This window comes from Tetrao urogallus (genome assembly GCF_951394365.1).
Source record: "Tetrao urogallus genome assembly, chromosome: 11".
Taxonomy (NCBI): domain Eukaryota; kingdom Metazoa; phylum Chordata; class Aves; order Galliformes; family Phasianidae; genus Tetrao; species Tetrao urogallus.
In genome coordinates this window covers 14015868-14035378 of record NC_136824.1, presented here as the reverse complement: position 1 = coordinate 14035378, position 19511 = coordinate 14015868, and the positions used below count along the sequence as shown (strand labels likewise).

Here is a 19511-nt window from a genome sequence, read left to right as displayed (position 1 = left end):
GTTTAAAATTTTCCGAAGGGATAAAGCATTTGGTGCAATCTAGGGGTGATATATAGTTTTTGCAACTTACTGTACCTGCTGAGTATTAGAGCTTTTTGGGACATGGATATTTGCATTCACTGTCTTTTATGTTTATTTGCAACACATTATGTTTGTTGTGATTAAAAACCATTTAGAGAGGTGTTTTTTTTTCAGAATGTACATCCAGTAACTGAGGTGCTCATCTGAGTTCTGGCTGTGATCCATTTAAGTACAGTAAGGGAAAAAAAAATGCTGTTGGTCTTGGTTTGCTTTACATCAGTCCTTAGATGTTTTCAAGATGCTGCTGTATATCTGCTGATGACCAGAACTTCCATCCTGCAAGGGCAGGAAATAGTAATGCAAAAGCAGTCATTCTTGAGACATTTTCTATCTGCAGCTGGAACAAAAAAATTACAAACACCGTGCTCAGTTGGGAAAAAAAAATAATAAAAGGACAGTTTTAATTTCAGGTACTTTTTGTGTTGTTGTTTGTTTGTTATTTCTTTTCTGTATCAGTATTCCTGTCTTTAGTAAGTGAGCCATATGGACTACTTACAGGTGTTAAGACACAAACCTGAAGCCCCAGGCCCTAGATGTACTTCTGAATGCTCCAGCAACAGAGCTGTATGTGAACAGACTGACCCTAGGGTCTAGGCATGGAGAAACTGGACTCTGCCTGTGTTACGGTTTTCATGTGTTTGAGCTTGCCTTCAGTGCCTCAAGGCTCCTGAAAGGTTAAGACAGATTTCTTCTACTCCAGGCAGAAATTAGTGAGACTGACTGAACTGTATGCTACCAAATGAAGAAAAAGGCCTGCAAGCCTCACTCTCATGTTCTATATATAGCTTCCTGTTTCCAGAGAATAGTATATAGGATGATTAGACATCTTAATCTCCTTCACACTTAAATGCTTCTTGTGTAGCCCAACAAAAAGAGTGACAAAAATCTTCAAGAAACTAAGTAGAAGTCTCCAAGTTGAGTCGCTATCCTTACTTTGATGAGGTTCCAGCCAACAAACATCTATTTCACTTGCAGCTCTTTTTGCTGCAGTGCTGTGGGCAGTTAGCTTGGTTTCATACACCGTGTAATGTTTGCATGTGGGGGAGCTGCCAGTCCCATTGTCCCTTAGAACAAAAGCAGTGTGAGAGAAATTGCTTTGCTGATTGTTAGAGGTATCAGTGTGAGATGTGTGCTTTGTGGTTTTAATCCTTTTTTGTTGGCTGTTACAAGGTGATATCTTTAAGAACATCTTTTCACATGATTTCTTTTCCTGGATCACTTTACTTTTTCCATTGTAACAAGGATAAAAACTTCTCTTTTGTAATTCTCTAGCCAGCAAGGAGCCGTTGAATGTCTTAGTGAAAGAGCCTTTATATAAGTAGCTTTTTTCATTAAACTGCTGAATATCCAGATACTATAAATGTCAATCGGATTCTTAAGATTGTCAAAAATGAATAGTTCATTTCTTCTTGTCTGCAATTTATTTGACAAAGTGAACTTCAACATAAAGCACAGATAGGTAATGAAAACATTTATTGTGCAGGTAGAAAATCTGTAATTAATTAAGTGGGCGGCATGTGGATGTAACCACAATCTATTTGTAGAGGGCTGTAAATAGCATCAAAGATTTGTGAGTATTAAGTCTGTAGACAGCAGGAAATATTTGAAAGCCAAAGTAGGATCAAATGTTTGGGTAAAAATGATGGTAATAGCTAACCACAAATCAAGTGAGAGCCATTAGAATGTTGTTTGTTATCCTGTGGTTGAATGTAAATTCTCAACATTGCTCCTTTTATTTGTAAAGCAAGTGAGGGTTAGGCTGGAACCTCCACGAGATGTGAGACAGTAAAATATGTACAATATACTGATTTTGTTGTTCTGCCTTTGGAAGTTTTCTGAAAGTATCTTCCTCTTCTCAACTAAAGGCATGGCTGTGCAGTACTAAACACTGTTTCCACTGAAGGACTTGCACAGCTGGACCTTGTAGGTAAAATCCTTAAAAAGCTGGCTGTACAGAGTAATTTGCTTGCTGTTCTTTACAGTGTTACAAAGAACAAACACTTTGTCTCCCTTGGGGATCAGCAAAGCTGAAAGCAGTTCCTGGAAATCTGTATCATTCTTCTGATTTACAAATAGCTCACTTGAATGAGCTATACACGTGGTGGGAATCCTACCAGGAGAGTGACATACTGATGTGCTAAGTATTACTCTCCAGCAATCATACAGTCTTCACTGATATCTAATTTAATACCTGTCACAGATAGCAATAAGAGGAATAATCTTCATCTAGCTGTAGGAGTTCAGTCTGCAAGTTCAGGTATGAAGGTCAAACATTTTAAATGTGGCCAAAGAAAAATGGTTTGTTATATTCACTTTCTTCATGTGTTAAGGAGAGAAGGTCATCCAGGCAATCTGGCGACCATGGTTAGGCTTGGAGAAAAAAAAATAAAAGCCAGGATCCTCCATCAGAGGAGAGGAGGGACACAGATCAAAGGCACATCACAGACAGTGCTAGGAGACCTTCCAGAAGACTGTGAAAAGTTGCAGTTGACACCAAGGAGCTTCACCTCTTTGCACTTGAAAGGACTTGGCAGTTAATTGTAACAACACTGATCGTTTTACACTTCCAGGCCAAGTAGTTAAGGGATATGGCATCGAGTTTAGTATGTAAATGTTCTGATATCCCTGCATAAGCAATCTGCTTGAATAAGAAGGTAAAACAAACAGAAGCACCAGAAGAATTGGATGATGTGGCTCATGGCACAGTGGTTCTTCCATCTTCCTAACTTTACCAGGTCATCAGCCCTGTGCTTCCTGAGAAGAAAAAGAGCGGTAAAGAGAGACGAAATGGCAACTACACCTGCAAACGCAACAGGACTCTACTGTGAGGGTGTTCTGCACTACCAGACCTGGAACAGCACAGCAACAATGTTGAAAGAAGTTACAACTGAATAAATGAGAGCTGGGGTAGAAAAATCCAAACTGAAAGAATGGAAATGGAATATTGGTCCATTAAAGCAAGCTATAATTCTGACAGAACTTCTAGATGCTAGGGCAATATGTGTGTTGTTGTTTACTAATCAAAGTTGCATCTTAACTTGAGAGAGATGATTAAATGAGCTGCACCTCTGTGAGTTCCAGTGAACTGAAATTAGTAAAGTTGGGGCTTCCTCAGTTTTTATCTCTTATGATACAGTCTCTTGCCCTCTTAATCAAGGCTTCCCTGTACAAGTTCTAAAGTAGGAGCCTATAGTGTAAACACCAAACTAAAGTTAAGCTGCAGGCATCTATCTAATGACTTACTTGATTCTATCAGTCCAGTATCATAAATGAATCTGAAGATAAATGAATATCTTATGAGTTGTGTCAAATACTCATCTGATGTGAATTGCTGCAGAAACCTATTTATAGAGCTGCACCATTTTGCTGTAGCGAAGTACTTCACCAGTTATGGTGCAGAATTCTGTTAAGGCTTGATTTTACTAATATTTTTGTTCTGCAGTTTTTTCTGAGGTTAAAGTGACAGATCTGAGAAAAATCCCATCATGTATGACAAAACTGTTGTAAAAGTTATTTCCCTTCCCTAAAGTATTGTGCATCAAATGTTTTTAATCATAGTGAGAAATTTAGAAGAATCAAATTTCTCAAACAGCTTGAGCTCGGTGTCAGATGAATTCTTGTGTTTAGATTTACTTTTTCTTTAACTAAACTTTACTGCTCATTGTTAGTTTTTCCTTTTCGGATTTTTGAATTTGTCTTTCTTGTTTCCAGTATTCCTTACTTGCTGTAAATTTCAGCTATTAGAAACAGAACATGTTAATATAAGTACGCATGGCTTTGGAGGGAAGAATATGGATCTCCTATAAGGGTACAAGCGGAAGAGAAATAAAGCATCTGAGTCTATATGACTATAAACTCCTGGACATTAGAGTGCTGAATGAATGGAGTGGTACTTGTGGTTTATAGTTACAGTATGTACAAAGGAACCTACTTGAAAGTTTTGATTTTCATTTCTCTCATCAGTTGATCTAGCTCTAAACAGACAATATGAAGCATCCCTGGAGGTGTTTGAGGACACCTGCAGAGCTGCTTCCTGTCAGTGAGCCTCTTGCCTGTACTGGTGTATGGCATTACTCTGAGGCCAGAGGGCCAGAGGCAAGGTTTTGCATGATCTTCATAAAACTTCATGTGGTTCTTGTCCACCCATTTCTACAGCCTGAGGAGTGTCCTGCTTCCAGTGGTCACTATCCTTCATGTTTGGCACTCCAACTGGTTTTACACCAAGCTCACTGTACTTATCCTGTCCATATTTCTCAAATTTAAGTATAAAAATGCTATGGGAGAGTGTATTGAAGGCCTTGCTTGAATCTAAGGAAGAAAAATAGACTGCTCTCCACTTGTCCACTGACCAGTCATTTAATCACAGGAGACAGTGGCTTGGCTTGTTCAGGTAATCCTGCTCAAATTAACTGGTTATTAACAGCAGGGTGGCTTTTTTTTTTTATATAATTCTTGTGCTTAGAAATTTCTTCCAGAGCAATTGGCTCTGTAGTCTTTCTAAGGGCTGGGATTAGGGTGACTAGCACTCAGCTGAGGCTTGGATCCTGCTCCTTGCCTCGTTGTGGATGGATGTGTATTGAGTACTGCCACCAGTCACTGTGACCTCATATTGATGTCATCCACTGTTGGCACTCTTAATGCATCCCATCTGTTCCCAAAGACTTGTGTACATCGTTTTCTCAGATGCTCTCTAATTTGCTCTTCCTGTTTTGCTAATGCTTCATTCCCACAGACTCAGTGGCAGCAATATAATTTTAAACAAAAATTAAAATGAAGAAATTTGATACACTTAAAAATAATAGTCATTGAAATTGCCTACTAAATTTTCAAGATTATGAAGACTTTGACATTAGTATAATTTTGTTCTGTTGAATCTACATAGAATCTAGCTAGTGTGACTTGGCAAATTTCCAATTGGTATCAACTTTGAAGTCAGTGAAGTTTCTTTTTTGAGGGAAAATGGGAGGACTTAGCTTAAAATATTTGTTTATGATTAATAGATGAAGTCCACGTGGTCTCCGCACAAGGATTGCAGATGATGGGAGGAAAACGAGTTCCCGGTGTTTCCTCTTCATTTAAATTTTTTTATAACATTTCATAACATTTTACTTTAGCTTTAAATGCTTCCTAAACAAAAAGAAATCTGTGGATTGGCTGATAAATTTTAGTAACATGTTACCAATAACAAAATAGCATTATTTGTTGCATGTGTAGTAGAGTCTAATTTGAAATGAAGAAGAATATGAATTTTGTATGTAGTTATAAGCAGAAGTTATTTATTTATGTGTTTATGTGTGTAGAAGTTCTGCATACTGGGTTCACAAGGATTGTAAGTGCCACCTTGTGGACGACATAATTAATCATGCATCTCATTACAGAATGCAAATTGGTAAGATAGCCTAGTAAAATTTAGTTTCAACTTTTGTGTGCAAAGGTAACTCAAATTGGTTTTCTGGGAATTGCAGAACTTTGCTCACTGATGTTCTGAGACTTTAGAATCTGAGTAATCTGTAAGGACTTTGGAGTCAGACAGCAGTTAACCATGGACTTTAGTGTCTGTAAATAAAGCCAAACTCTGTTATTCTTAATGCAGAATCTTACTCTTCAAGATCATTGGATTTCTTGCTGCAATTTCAAGTCTAATCCTGGAGGCTAGGTTGTGTGTATCACAGGTCTGGTTTACAGGGCAATTATACTTTACTAGGAGCCTCAGTAATATCTAGTTTTTTTTGCAAATGCACTGCAGCATTATTTTCCTTTTCTGAACTATCCTCTGTCAGAGGTACAACCAGCATTGTTTATGGCTCATCTCTGGCCAGCGGTGGATCCCGTTTGGAGCAGCTGGAACTGGCTCTGATCTGACATGGGCTCTGCTCACAAAAGCCTCTCCTGCATCCCCTCACAACCCAAACATTGCTCTGTAAGCCCAGTACAGCTAACAGTCCAGATCTCGAGGCAAATCCCTAGTGATGAGACATCCAACATCAAGGCAGAAAAGCAGGTCAGGACCAGGTTTAGAATTGGGAAGGAGCTACAGGACCCACAGATAAGTACCTGCATAGCTTGGACACAGCCTAAAGGTGAAATCCTTGACCTCAGAAGCACCTCCTGAGATACCAGGCATCTGAACTCTGGTTTGAGGCTGTACAGCTGCATTAGAAGGCTGGCCCGGTGCCTGGACAGCTAAACCCCCACAGGAGTTGTGTGCAAGATCTGAAACAGGAAATAAAACAGACCAGATTTGCCATCTAAGAACCACCTTCTCCTAGTTCAAAGGCTGGGAAACAAGGCTAGAGAGGTGCTATCCTGCAGCTGCCAAGCTCTGGCTGTAGTGTTTCTGGAACACCTTCATAGTGAGTGCACTGCCAGAATTTCTAGCCAGTCCTGCTCTGACTACCAGATGCAGCTGCAACACTGAGATGTCAAAGGTCCTCACACGTTGGCTAGGAACAGGAAAGAGAATCTAACTGATTTCCTTGCCAAAGCACCTTTTTGTAAGCCAGCTTTTGTCACACGTGCCTTACATTTCTCTCATGTTTTGCAATGTGAGCTGATTTACCCAACCATGTTACCCACCTGAGCTGATATTGGCTTCGAACTGGAACTAATCCTAATCTGCTTCAGGCCTAGACTGGAAAGGTGAAATGAGTTAGAAAACATTTAGGTTTCACTTTCTACTTCTCTGGTGAGTTGTCCTTTATGTTTGATTTCCTAACACGTTACTCAGTTTAGTTATTTTCCCAAGTTTCCAGTTTCTGATTGCAGTGAAGTTGAGTCATGGTGATATGCAGAGTACTAACAGTTTTTCTTAGCTTCTACAGTTGTGTTGAAGACGGAATGGGAACAAATATCATTACTAAAAATGCATGTGAAAGCTTCTCAGACAAACTGGGGAATACATGGTTAGCCTGTGATACAGAAACACAGGTGTGGTTCTTAAAAGCTTTGAGGGTATTTCCTTAGTGGGGGATCTGGCATGGAAGAGGACTCTCAGAAATCCAAACATTTACGGCTTAGAGACTTTATCAAAGACAGAAAAAAAAATCTTGCTTGTAGACAGAATTATTTACATACTAAATACTTTTCTAAAAAGTCAGCAAAAATTTTTGCGAGTGTGAATTTAATGTTGCGATGACTACACCTCTTAAGTAGGTTGGGATTGATAAAGAGATCAATTCATAGCACAGAAGTTTTGAAGAGTAAGGTATCTGTGAAGCACCACCAAGTGAAAAAGGTGCTCAGCATTAGCATACAGTTTTTCTTCTTTGTGTGGTCTATCATTTTGTAGTTGTCCTGGTGAACTGAGACTTCCTTAATTTAAGATGGAATTTGAAGACTAAGGAATAGAATCATAAACCAGCTGAGAAAATGAACAACATTACAATACTGCAGAGTTTAGGACCTTTGTAAGATGAGATACTGGCGAAGAGTAGTCCCCAGGGGGGCCTCTTGAGTTACTGTCTGAGGTGCAAGGGCTCCGAAAGGCCATTAATCACTGCGCGTTTGTGGCATAATAAATCTCACAACTTTAATTTGAAAATTCTCCACATTTAGCAAGAGCCTTGAGGTAAATTGACATTTCAGCAAGCTATTCCTAGTGAACTGGGAATGGTAAATTATATTTATTCTGGTATCTTTTGTCGATGACGTTCACTGGATATGAGACCTGAAGCTCCTTTTCATATGCATTCCTAGGTGCAACTCACACTGATTTCAAGGGAAGCCTTTCCACTGATTTCAGAAGGATTTTGCTCAAGAGCAATTAATGAATACAAGCACAGTTTTGCTTAAAGTAGATATTGTTGGATAAACTTTGAAATATCTGACCTCCTACCAAAAATAAAGCCTGGACTGTTGATATGAATGTTTTATGGTTATGAATTTGGGGGTAGGGAAACTAGAAGAAATTCAGAATAAAACATTTTTATTTCAAAACTCTTGCCTATTTAGTAGTGGCTCTGCAACTCACTACAGTCACTGAGCTGTACGTGTCTAGACAGTGGTCACTAAGAGAGACATTTTAGATGAAGGCAATACATCATGTTTGAGCTGACTGTTGCTGAATGCTGGTGAGAAAATGAAATACCAAAGCTTGAGCTGTCTCAAATTTTATGCTATGGCTGACTTATTCCCTACTTGTTTTTGGTTTGTTTGTTGTTGTTGTTTGTTTGTTTGTTTGTTGTTTTTGTTTTTTGATAGAAAAGAGAAAGAGGAGTTTATTTAAGGACTGAGGAGTGAAAGCAAGAAATCCCTCTAAAGGGAAAGAATAGCGTACTGTCTACATCTACAATGAAGAGACTGCTATGTTTTCTGGCATCGTCTGCATAAGACTTCTGTGGAATTCCATAGAAGTCAGATCTGAGATGTCTAATAATTTAGCAAGCTCTTTACATTGTGATCCCAAGTGTCCCAGTGTGAGAGTGGCTTGTTAGCAGTGATTTATGCAATACCATGAAATAACACTTGTAATTTTTAATTATCACCAGTTTGTACTATGTTACATGTTTACACTTTTCTTTTTCTTTTAACAGCTCTTCTATCATGCTTCTTCCCAAAGGCTTTTAAATTCCGGTTGACAGTCTCACTGCCCACTAATGAATGTCTCAGAAAATACATAGCACTGTCTGGTTTCAAATACTGCATGCACACAGCATTTCAGCACTGAGCTTATATGTAAAGTAGAGCTCTCTGTTTAAATGAACAAATCTTAGTTCTCAGAGTTGTCTTACAGGTGTGAGTGAACACAAGAATAAAAATCTCCAAAAGCAAATAAATAAAATTCAATCATGGCAATGCAATAAAAGCTTTGCAGTAGATGTTCCTGGAATCATGGAAAGATAGACATTGAGAAGTATGGATCTCTTGAATCCAGTCGGGTCAATTTCCTCTAATTTGGGCTTTCTAAATAATGTCCATTTAAAAAGTTGCAACATCTCTAAATAATATAAAAATGCTATTAACTAGAATTAGAGTGAATATATAACAATAAATGCATTTTCTGTCTTGAATGAGAAGTACAAATGACATAATATTTGTAGGAGAAATAAATTGATTTACTCTAAGTTGCAATAATCTGCTGAATCATCTAAGTTTAGGAGTTAAAAAAAAAAAACAAACAATGGAAAGAAGCAAAATCTTACTAGTTTTAGAAACACAACTATAGTTGCACCATAGGAAGTCAGAGTAAAATTCTGTTGTCTGCTTCACTAATACTTGAGTAACTACTAGGGAGAACTGTTTTTGCAAAGAATAACTGCAGTTCCATTGGCCCATATCTGGGATTTCATCTGTTTTTTCCTTCCTAGTCTTCCTCCTCTTCTCCCCATTTGTTTGCAGTTGGTTTGAATGGTGGAATTTGAGTATTTTCTGTAATCACAAATGACTGTGAACGTGTTCAAAAACATTACTGAGTTGGGATAACTGGATCTGCCTGTATTTTGTATGCATTTGAAATGAAGCATATGTTAGCAGCCAAAAGAGAAAAAGCAAAAAAATGCTGATGAATCATCATCTTTCTCAAGAAGTGGTGGTACGTCATTGAGCACCAATGGCAGGGAGGGGAGTGATAATGGTGGAAGGGAATGGCTAAGACTGAATCAGTATTTTTCCCCTTTCAGGATGTGGTGAGAAACAAGCTCTAATGTCTAGCATAAAGAGTGGCAACATCAGTAACACCAGAAGCAAGCACAGGGAAAAGAAGCTTAAGCATTAGATGGCTGCTCTGCCTAAGGCCTCTTCCAGCTACAAACACTGAGAACAGGTTTCAGTGAACTTCAGTTGGAATCCCTATAGGACGTTCCTGACTTAAAATACTGGAAGGAAAGCTTCCAGAAAGTATTTGTAGAAGTTTTTTGTTAGAGATTTATATTCATCACATATTCTTAGGAGCAGCTACTAGCTATTACTTGCTGCTAGCTATCACTAGCTATTAAAACACTGCGACTTTTAGCTTTGGTTTGATTGTACATTTTGAGAATTTCTTTGTGCTTGAATAAGCATTGTTGATAGATCTGAATGAGCAAGTTTGGGAAAATTTTTAGAGGTTAGAGAAAAGCCAAATTAAACTAATTTTACTAGCATTTGTAATGCTTCCTTCTGTTTTACACTTAAATTTCTCTTTCATTGTTCTCAAAGTCCGTAGTTAATTTCATTTCTTTTAGAAGGAGGGACTAGATGTGTAGAAATGTTTTTTTTCCTATGGACTTTGATTAGACATAGATTGGTTAGGAGTAGGGGCCCTGAAGGTCTTGCTTGAGAGGAAAACCAATAGCAAAAAGCTCAGCAGAGGGAGTGTCTACTGACATAGCTGTGGTTCACTGGAATTTGGCTTTCTCTGACAACTTCTGAATTGCAGCTGGTGTAAGCAAAGCACTGGGTTATTATTTAGTGCCATGCAGCAATTAGAATTCAAAAAGTGCAGTAGTAATTTCTAGCTTAATTTCATGTGAAAAATTGTTATATGATAGTGTATAAGTCTCTTCTCTAAATGCTTCATTTGATAGAATAAAATAACAATAGACCAAGAGCTGAACGGTACACCATATTTCTTGTTCTGTACTAGCCAAAAATAACCCTGTGAACCATCTTGGAGACTGATGGGAAAGGAATAATTTGTAGGAGAAGGAAAAAGAAGAGTGAAAACTGAGTCATACCCAGATACTACACTTGTTTTGGAATTGCTGTTCAGTGCTGTTTGTTAGACTTAATCTCAGTGGCAACAGATAATAATCACTGAATAAGCAGCAGCTGTGGAATCCAGCACATGAATCATTTCTGAAACAAAACACAGGATTTCTTAAAGATTGAACTCTCTTCATGGGCCTAAGAAGCACAAAAACCACAAAAAGCAAAATAATGGCAATGTCTCAATTTCATTATATCAATACTAATGTAAGCTAAATAAAAAATTTGTGAAATGCTGAGAGTCCTTGTAAAGATCTTAGCCTTAAAAGGTCATCTGTTTTTTTCTGAGTTAATTCTATACATGGAATCATTTTTGTAGTTAACTCCCAGAAATCACCACAGTGGTAATAATTAATTTCAGTACTTCTGTTTATTTCATATTACGATTGGAAGAATTCATTTTTTTTGACAGCTCAGTGTCACCAAGCTGGGGGAGATGCAGTATTGCTCAAGCTGAGTGGCAAATATGATGGCTCTCGTGAAGCCTAAGCTTCCTAACACTGTAACATACAAGCTGTAATCAGTAATAGCCTCCTTAATTTGTAGAACTGGAATTAATTGTGTACTGTTCAAGCAAGTCTCTCACCAATACTCTGTACTTTGCTGCTTCCCAGTTTTTTAGCTTTTATGTATACATGTTGCTGGATTGCTCTTCTCACGTTGCCAAATACTATCAGACATTTCTTTAGCAGCTGGAGAGGCAGTGATAAATCTGTAACTCTCCCTGACCATTTTCTTAGATTTTTTTTCACTTATTTTTAAATATAACTTCTAATATACATTTTATTCTTCTGCCTTTTAGCCCCATGGATGCCTGAGGTCCGAACTGCTTAAGTAATTACTACTTGCAGCCAATGAATTATCAGTGTAGTTATGCTTTGAAGTTGATGGTATTGACATGCTAGACATGCACAACTGTAGCTTTCTGACCTGATTATCTAAGGCAGCTCAAACAATAGAAGTAAGTTATTGTCATGTTGTATTATTTTTGTCACTTTACCATGTAGATTGCAATTTTAGTACAACCATTTAGAACTGAAATTACAACATCTGTTTTCCATTATGAGAATCAGCATTTCATGTTTCCAAATGCCTGGCACCAGCCCCATTGCGTTGTCCTAAACATATATATAGCCTTAAATCCCTGTTAAGTCCACCACTGCATATTTCATCCAGATTGCCTCTTGTTTCTCTCAGTAGTTATTATTTAAATTAATGCTGTCGTACTGTTGGCTGTAATTCTTGAACAAAGTCTTTGTTGCATATATGTGCGCTTCAGTGTAACAAATACCATAACCTGAGAGAGTGTACATGTTGAGCTGGTTTGTCTTTTTATATGATTGTATGCTTGCCAAATAGTAAGGTGATATTTCTTTAATTTGGAGTCAGGACAAACAAACATTATCTATTCAGTACAGTTGCATGAATTCTACATTTTTAGTTTATTTAGTTTAATCCTGTTTACTACCCTTGTTTTGAGAGGATGACTGCTACCATTCCAAATCCCCAAATAGCTTCAGGAGTCTGTTTAGAAGCAGAAAGAAGACAGAATCAGCTATCCAGAAAGGTATTTCTTCATCTTACCAGCATTAACTGTGAACCAAGGCCCAGGATGTACTCTGGACCAGTGGCAGGTGTCTAATGCAGTATCTTTTGACCTGTGATTGATAGAAATCTATGGTCCTTTACAGTTAGAGTGGGAGATTCCCATAGAACATGTGGGACACGACTTGCTGTACATATCCTTGCCAGATCTGTGTCTAGAAGATGGCACACAGTCATTTTTATATGCCTGCCTAAACTGTATTGAGTGAATCTCAAGGTTTTCCAGAATGTATCAGTTTTTACTGGCCATTTCTTCAGAAACCTGTGCAATACTTTAAAGCACATCATTTCCACAGAAATCTCAGTAGGCCATCTCACTAGTTTTTTTGGTTTTTCATTGTAAAACTGTGGTTTACTCTTGGGTATCGTGTCTGTTGGTATGTAAAATGTGTATCTGAGTGCACTGTGCATTTTGCCTATGGTGTATTTATATCTTTGTTAATAGTGATTCAGTATTTGTTTCTTCATTGTCAGTTACTGGCTTCAAATTATTAGGTTCTTGTTTCCACTAATTCATTCTTTGTATCTTTATCAGTCATTTTCTCTGAAAGAGCATTTGTTTGTGCTGCATGGCAACAATTCCAAGTTGTACAGTGAAGAATGGCAGCTGTTTTGTACATCCATTAATGCTTAACTTAGAATGCTGTGTGAGTTTGAAATGGGTTTGATATTTATTCCCTAGGAAGAATCACATTTGTACTGACTGGTTGTGTTGTTTCTGTCAAAAATAGTTCTGTTCATGGTGCCCCATGGTAGTTCTGCATTATGCTCTCAATGAATATCACACATATTTCTCTATTCTCTTTTATTTGCTAAAAGGAAGAAAATTATATTAACCTTTATGGGACTCAGTAGTGATGCAGAATACCATTAAACATTTATGCTAGCAATTCATATGGAATAGCACCTCATATTTGAAGGGATTTCCTCCATAAAACAACTTGCTGGCAGTGGAAGTTTCCTGAAAGTCACTGGATAGCATAGGTTGATGCTTTATTACATTTCCATCCAAAGCCTGTGTAGTGGAGAAAGTATTTGTATTCTCAATAAAATAGCAAGAAAATGAGTGTGGATGTTAACCAGTTATTGGACACAGCAATCTTCAATTAAATCTTTAAAAAATCACATTTTTTGAGTTGTTTTAGCAAGTCTGAAATTATATTGCATGATTTGGTATAGTTACAGTGGTAATTTCTGTGTTTAAACATATTGCTTTGTTAGTAAGTAAAATGCATTTTGAGGCAAAGCACAGAAATTACACTCATATGTGATCGTATTATTTCTGCTGTGCTAGGCAAAAGATGCTAAACCAGATGTTTCTCTCTAAATTCAAAATCTCTTTGAAATCATGCAGCAATTGCTCGCAGTAGATTTAATAGGATAAATTAGGCACTTGTTTATCAGGTTATCCTGCCATGAAACACCATGCTTGGGAATCATCTTCTAACTCTTGCTTCACGACAAGCATAATTGTCAAGCTCCATGTGATCCTGGCAGTGATGACTTAGATGGCTTTATCTGTATTTCTTGGACAGTCATAAAAAACGTGTTGGGTGTTAAATATTTATGTTGGAAGTAAGCAGACTTTGGCTTTGAGTTTAGAACATTTCTCGCAGCAAGGGCCAAGTGTTAGAGTTGGGAACTGGAAAGAAATACCGCGATCTCAAGGCTCAAGAAACTCCCTATGTTGGTGGTATCAAAAATCTCTTTTTCTTCTCCTTCTTTACTTGGCTGTTTGCTTACAGGAAAGACCATAGAACAATGATGAACCTGTTTTTATTTTAACAAATATTTGCAAGTATTTGGGAATTGGAAATAATAGAGCAATCAGTTGTTGAATGTTTTCCATCAAGTTATTAAATTTCATGTAAATAGAAGAGAAGTGATAGGCTTATATTCTACCAGCTCATGAGTCTTTTCATTCTTATATGAATGGACAAGAGAAGTTCTTTGCACACGTGCCCCATCCCATCATTTCCAATAGATGATTAATCATGCAGGCAGATGATAAGTGTACATGATAAATGATTTTTAAAGTTTTTAAATACAAAACAGCAATATAATGAATAGAAATATTTCTACATAAGAGGAGCTCATCTCTACAATATGCATATTTTTAAAGTATAAGTTCAATCTTTTTTAATAGCCTTTAATTTACATTATTTAATGAGACTTTTTTAGTTGTTACTGGGTTTGTTGAACATTAGATTGTGCCACTCTTCACTCAGTGAATGGGTAGGCAGTTTCTATACTGTCTTGGCACAGTATAAAGTCTTCTTAGCAACCTAAGTAGCCAAGAATAGTCTCAGTACTAATATTTTTGTGGAATTTAAGGCAACATTATATGTAACGCAGGTCTACTTGTGTAAAAAGTAGATCTACTGAATCTTAACAGAGTCGCAGCTCTGTTAGATTTCTTTCCCGACTAGCAGCTGCAGAAGCTGCATTGGTAGGAAGTTCTTGGTGTGACGGTGCCATCAGCAAAGATGAGTGCATCGGTGATCTTTAGCGTGTTCTTGTATTTTTGGTTACGTAGCATAAAAAGCTGAAGGCTAACTTGAATTCCCCAAGTCAGAAGAACAAGGGCAGAAACTGCTGAAGTAACAACGTGAAAAATGCTTTCAGTACTTAGTGTTCTTTGAAAGTCATGCTGTCTTCAGTTGTTATGTTTGATGTCTGCAGTTGTAAGATGTTGGAAGCAGAAATCTTATTTTATTTTGCAGAGCATTGGCTGTGACGACTATCTGGGTTCAGACAAGGTGATTGACAAGTGTGGAATATGCGGAGGGGACAACACTGCTTGCAAGGTTGTTTCTGGAGTTTTCAAACACACACTAACAAATCTCGGCTATCACAAGATAGTGGAAATTCCTGAAGGAGCTACTAAAATTAACATTACTGAGATGTCAAAGAGCAACAACTATTTGGGTAAGTTGTATCTCAGTGAATATCTCTAGTGTATCTCTTGTGTGCTAGTGTAACTGCGTGGAGTGCCATCTAAGGACTGTGAAATAGATGTCAGAAAATGAAAAGACAGTTGGTTAAACAGGCATTTTGCTCAGAACTAACTGACAGTGTGTAATTCTGGCTTGATCTTGCAGGACAGACACTGTAGATGTGTTTCTGTCTGTTTCCCTTCTGCGTGACGTGACTTTGGTGTTTCCCAGCAGTTAATCCACTGTTATGCTTACACTCCCTGCATTGTTAACCTAGCCTGTATGTACAAGAGTCCAGCACTGAGGCATACCTACTTACGTAAAGTATAGTAAGCTTTCTAGAGAAGAAAAAAAAACATCTTCTGATTGCTTAAGAATGTCAGCTCTTTTAATGTGAAAATTACACCAAAATTGCATCAAGATAAAGTCTTGTCGATGGTATTCTCAGAATACAGATCAGTGATACAGTTATTTATTCTAAAGGCCCTTAATTCAAAACTATAGAGGATCCTGAAATATTTACATCAACATCGTAGCTTCTGGAGATATATTTTTGAGATGCATAGCATGCTGCAAATAAGAAATTATGTCTTGTATGCCTTTGTGAACTGCGACATTTCCTGTTTAAAAACTCATTTCCAGGTTACAAAGGTCTCTGTTAACATGTGTGCTTCTGTTCAGGAGCCAATTTTGCAGAGAGATCTGGAGGGAAAAGAATTATCAGAGTAAATAACAAAAATGATACTACACAAGAATCACAAGAATCACTAGGTTGGAAACGACCTATAAGATCATCCAGTCCAACCGTCTCCTCATCACCATTGCCACCACTAGTACTAAACCATATCACGCAGGACGTCATCCAGACGCGTCTTGAACACTGCCAGGGACGGCGACTCCACCACCTCCCTGGGCAGGCCATTCCAGTGCCTGACTACTCTCTGAGAGAAGAAGTTCTTCCTTATGTCCAACCTGAACCTCCTCTGATACAACTTGCGGCCATTGCCCCGTGTGCTGCTCGTTGCCTGGGAGAAGAGGCCAAATCCCTCTTCACCACAACCTCCCTTCAGGAAGTTGTACAGTGCAATGAGGTCTCCCCTGAGCCTCCTCTCCAGACTAAACAATCCCAGCTCCCTCAGCCGCTCCTCATAAGGTTTGTGCTCCAGACCCCTCACCAGTTTTGTTGCCCTTCTCTGAACACGCTCCAGGATCTCAACATCTTTCCTGTAGTGAGGGGCCCAAAACTGAACACAATACTCGAGATGCGGCCTCACCAGTGCTGAGTACAGGGGGATGATCACCTCCCTGCTTCTGCTGGCCACACTATTTCTGATGCAGGCCAGGATGCCGTTGGCCCTCTTGGCCACCTGAGCACACTGTCGGCTCATGTTCAGCCGAGCATCAACCAACACCCCCAGGTCCTTCTCTTCTTCACACTCATCCAGCCACTCATCCCCAAGCCTGTAACGCTGCATGGGGTTGTTATGGCCAAAATGGAGGACCTGACACTTGGCCTTGTTGAACCTCATCCCGTTCACCTCAGCCCAGCGGTTCAGCCTGTCTAAATCCCTCTGAAGGGCCTCCCTACCCTCAGGCAGATCAACACCACCTTTCAGCTTGGTATCATCTGCAAACTTGCTGAGGGTACACTCAATCCCCTCATCTAGATCATCAATAAAGATATTAAACAAGGTCGGCCCCAATACCGACCCCTGGGGGACACCACTTGAAACAGGTCGCCAGCTGGAGGAGGCCCTGGTTGCTAGCTCAGTGTTTTTATCACTGGAGCTATCCAGATGTACTGGAAATTTAAAATCCCTGTACTCTGACAGCCACTGTTTCTCACTTCCGTCTGTTAACCATCTCAGTATCACACAATTTGCTCAAGTCCAAGAAAGGAGAGTGCTCATCATTGAATCTTACCTTCTTTTGGTTTCTGTTGGAGCAGTAACTGGTTTTACAGAAACATCTGCATGTAGATGGGTGTTTATGGTGGGGACAGAGTGTACTGTAATGTCATCTCCATCATTTTGCAGAAAATCGGACTCTTGAAAAGGGAAGAAATAATATAAACTGTAAGCCCACAAATATCAAAAGTTCGGGACCACTTCTGTGGTGAACACATCATCAGTTCTGATTTGTCTTGATTTTATTCAGATGTATTTTCGATACAGATAACATGTATACACCAGTGTTAGTTTTTCTAATGGACAGTTTGTAATATCCATCAACACTAACTCATTTGATGAAGGAGGTAAACAATTATTCTGTCTGAGGAGCTTCTATACGTACTGTATGTTTACTAGCAAATGGATGAGAGTGGGCTTACTTAGCACATTGATGAAAGTCACTGCACTACTGATCTATAAAATTATGAAACTGGATATAATTTACCATCAGATTTACATGTCAGTATATGAAAACAGCAGACAGAAAAGGTCATTTAGCTATGTTAAAATGTTCTGAGCCGCAAGTACATTTTTGGAATTGGCAGGACAGAGAAATAGTAACGTTTGCTTAAAAATAATCAAGACTGTTGGCATGTATGGGAAAGTTGCGAGGTTTTTCTTTCCCATGCTATGCTCCCCTGAGCTCCTTATTTATGCCATCAACTTTTTTCTCCTTTTTTATTCATTACATATGTTTCATTTTAAAGCTGTTGGTATAGACCTACTCTGCTAAATTTACCAACTCCTTCCCCTGTTCTGAATTCCTGAGGCTGTTCCATCTAGAAGGCCTCCAGCCTCTCTGCTTATGCTGTAACACTATAAACTTGGCTTATTGAGGCAGGTGTAGTTGCTCCAGGACAGGAACGGGCGTGTTCCAGCAGATCAAAACGCTGAAACTAGAAAAAGTTTTACCAAGCAGTGCAGTGTACAAGCTAAATGGTAATTGGGAAATTGTTTTTGTTTTTTTTTCTTGTCCATTAGTGGACACAAATTTCTCACTGATGTCACAGCATTTAAAATTTAGCCACTGAGGGCTTTGTAGAACAGTTAACCCCGGTACAGCAGGGAAGCTTGAACGCTCACGTCTGATGTTTACTGGTTTGTCAATATTAGTAGGCATAAGTCTTGAATCTTATAAAACTGGTAAATAGTTTTAAACTTTTCTGTATGCTGCAGTAGTGGAAAAAAAAAGAAAAAAAAACAACAATAACAACCCAGCAGCAATTTCCTTAAGTATGTACTGAAATACTTTGCAAAACTGAAGTTTAGGTCGTTGTTCTGATATAGTCCAACTGCAGCCATCAGAGTTGCTTGTAAGCAGCATTCTTATGGTTGTAAGGAATATAACTTTAGCTGGGTTTGTTTTTCCCTTCGCTTTTTACATTTCATAGTTTCTTCATTGCAAAATCACAAATCAGCTCAAGGTCACTTAATTTTTATTTATTTTTTTTAAAGATGTCAGCCGATGGTTCTGGGACTCTTGAGTTGTTCTCCTTGTCTCTTCAGGAGACCATCTGAGTTCCATGTGATTTCATTAAACAATTTTTACACAGCTCTGTACATCTTCACTGCTTTGTCAAAGATACTAAGCAAACCAGCAGCCAGGAAAGTGGTTTTTCACTGGGAGGTGTTTGAGATTTCTGTACAGTCTGGAGGTGCTGGAAAAAGCAGGTAAATATGTTATGCTTCTTACTGAGTTTCACGTTCATCTGAGTTCTCCAAACATCTGAAAGCTTCTCCACGCTGCTTTTGCAAGGTTCTGAGGCATAATCCATTGCTTGTTGTAGCAAAACCTGTGACCTCATAGAAAATATAGTTTTAGAGATAATGATGAATATGATAGAGATGTGTTTGAACAACCACTGAAACAGCCTATTTCATGTACCTTTACAACTGGCATTTTACAGGATCTACCACACCTACCTCATCACAGGTTTCTTGTGCATCTAGTGGCCTATGCTATTTTCAGTGAACTGTTACTTTTTATCTAGGAAAATAGTTTTGGAAGGGAAGCAGCCCAGTTTTGGTATTAACCTGCCTGAACAATGGCTGTTAGTATATTCACAGTATATTAATTGATTTGTATGTTTACTCTAGTAAATATCTAGTATATATTTCCTTAGAGTTTGAAGCAAAAGATACGTATTACAATGTATGTTCAAACTCTCTAACCAGGTCTGTAGGCTGTGTAGCCCTGAGCTATGCACAGAATGACTTGCTCCTCTAAGTATTTTTCCTAAATATTTTCTTCTTGGCT

At 38.4% G+C, this 19511-nt stretch overlaps 1 protein-coding gene across 1 annotated transcript in view; it reads left to right on the top strand.

The window, feature by feature from the left end:
- The window catches only part of THSD4 (thrombospondin type 1 domain containing 4), a gene marked incomplete at both ends in the record, with an annotated part of 236750 nt that overhangs the window by 167449 nt on the left and 49790 nt on the right, over positions 1-19511 (top strand). The window contains one exon of the mRNA XM_079540750.1: positions 15093-15297. Within this exon, the coding sequence (XP_079396876.1) occupies positions 15093-15297 (205 nt within the window). The remainder of the gene's footprint in view (positions 1-15092; positions 15298-19511) is intronic.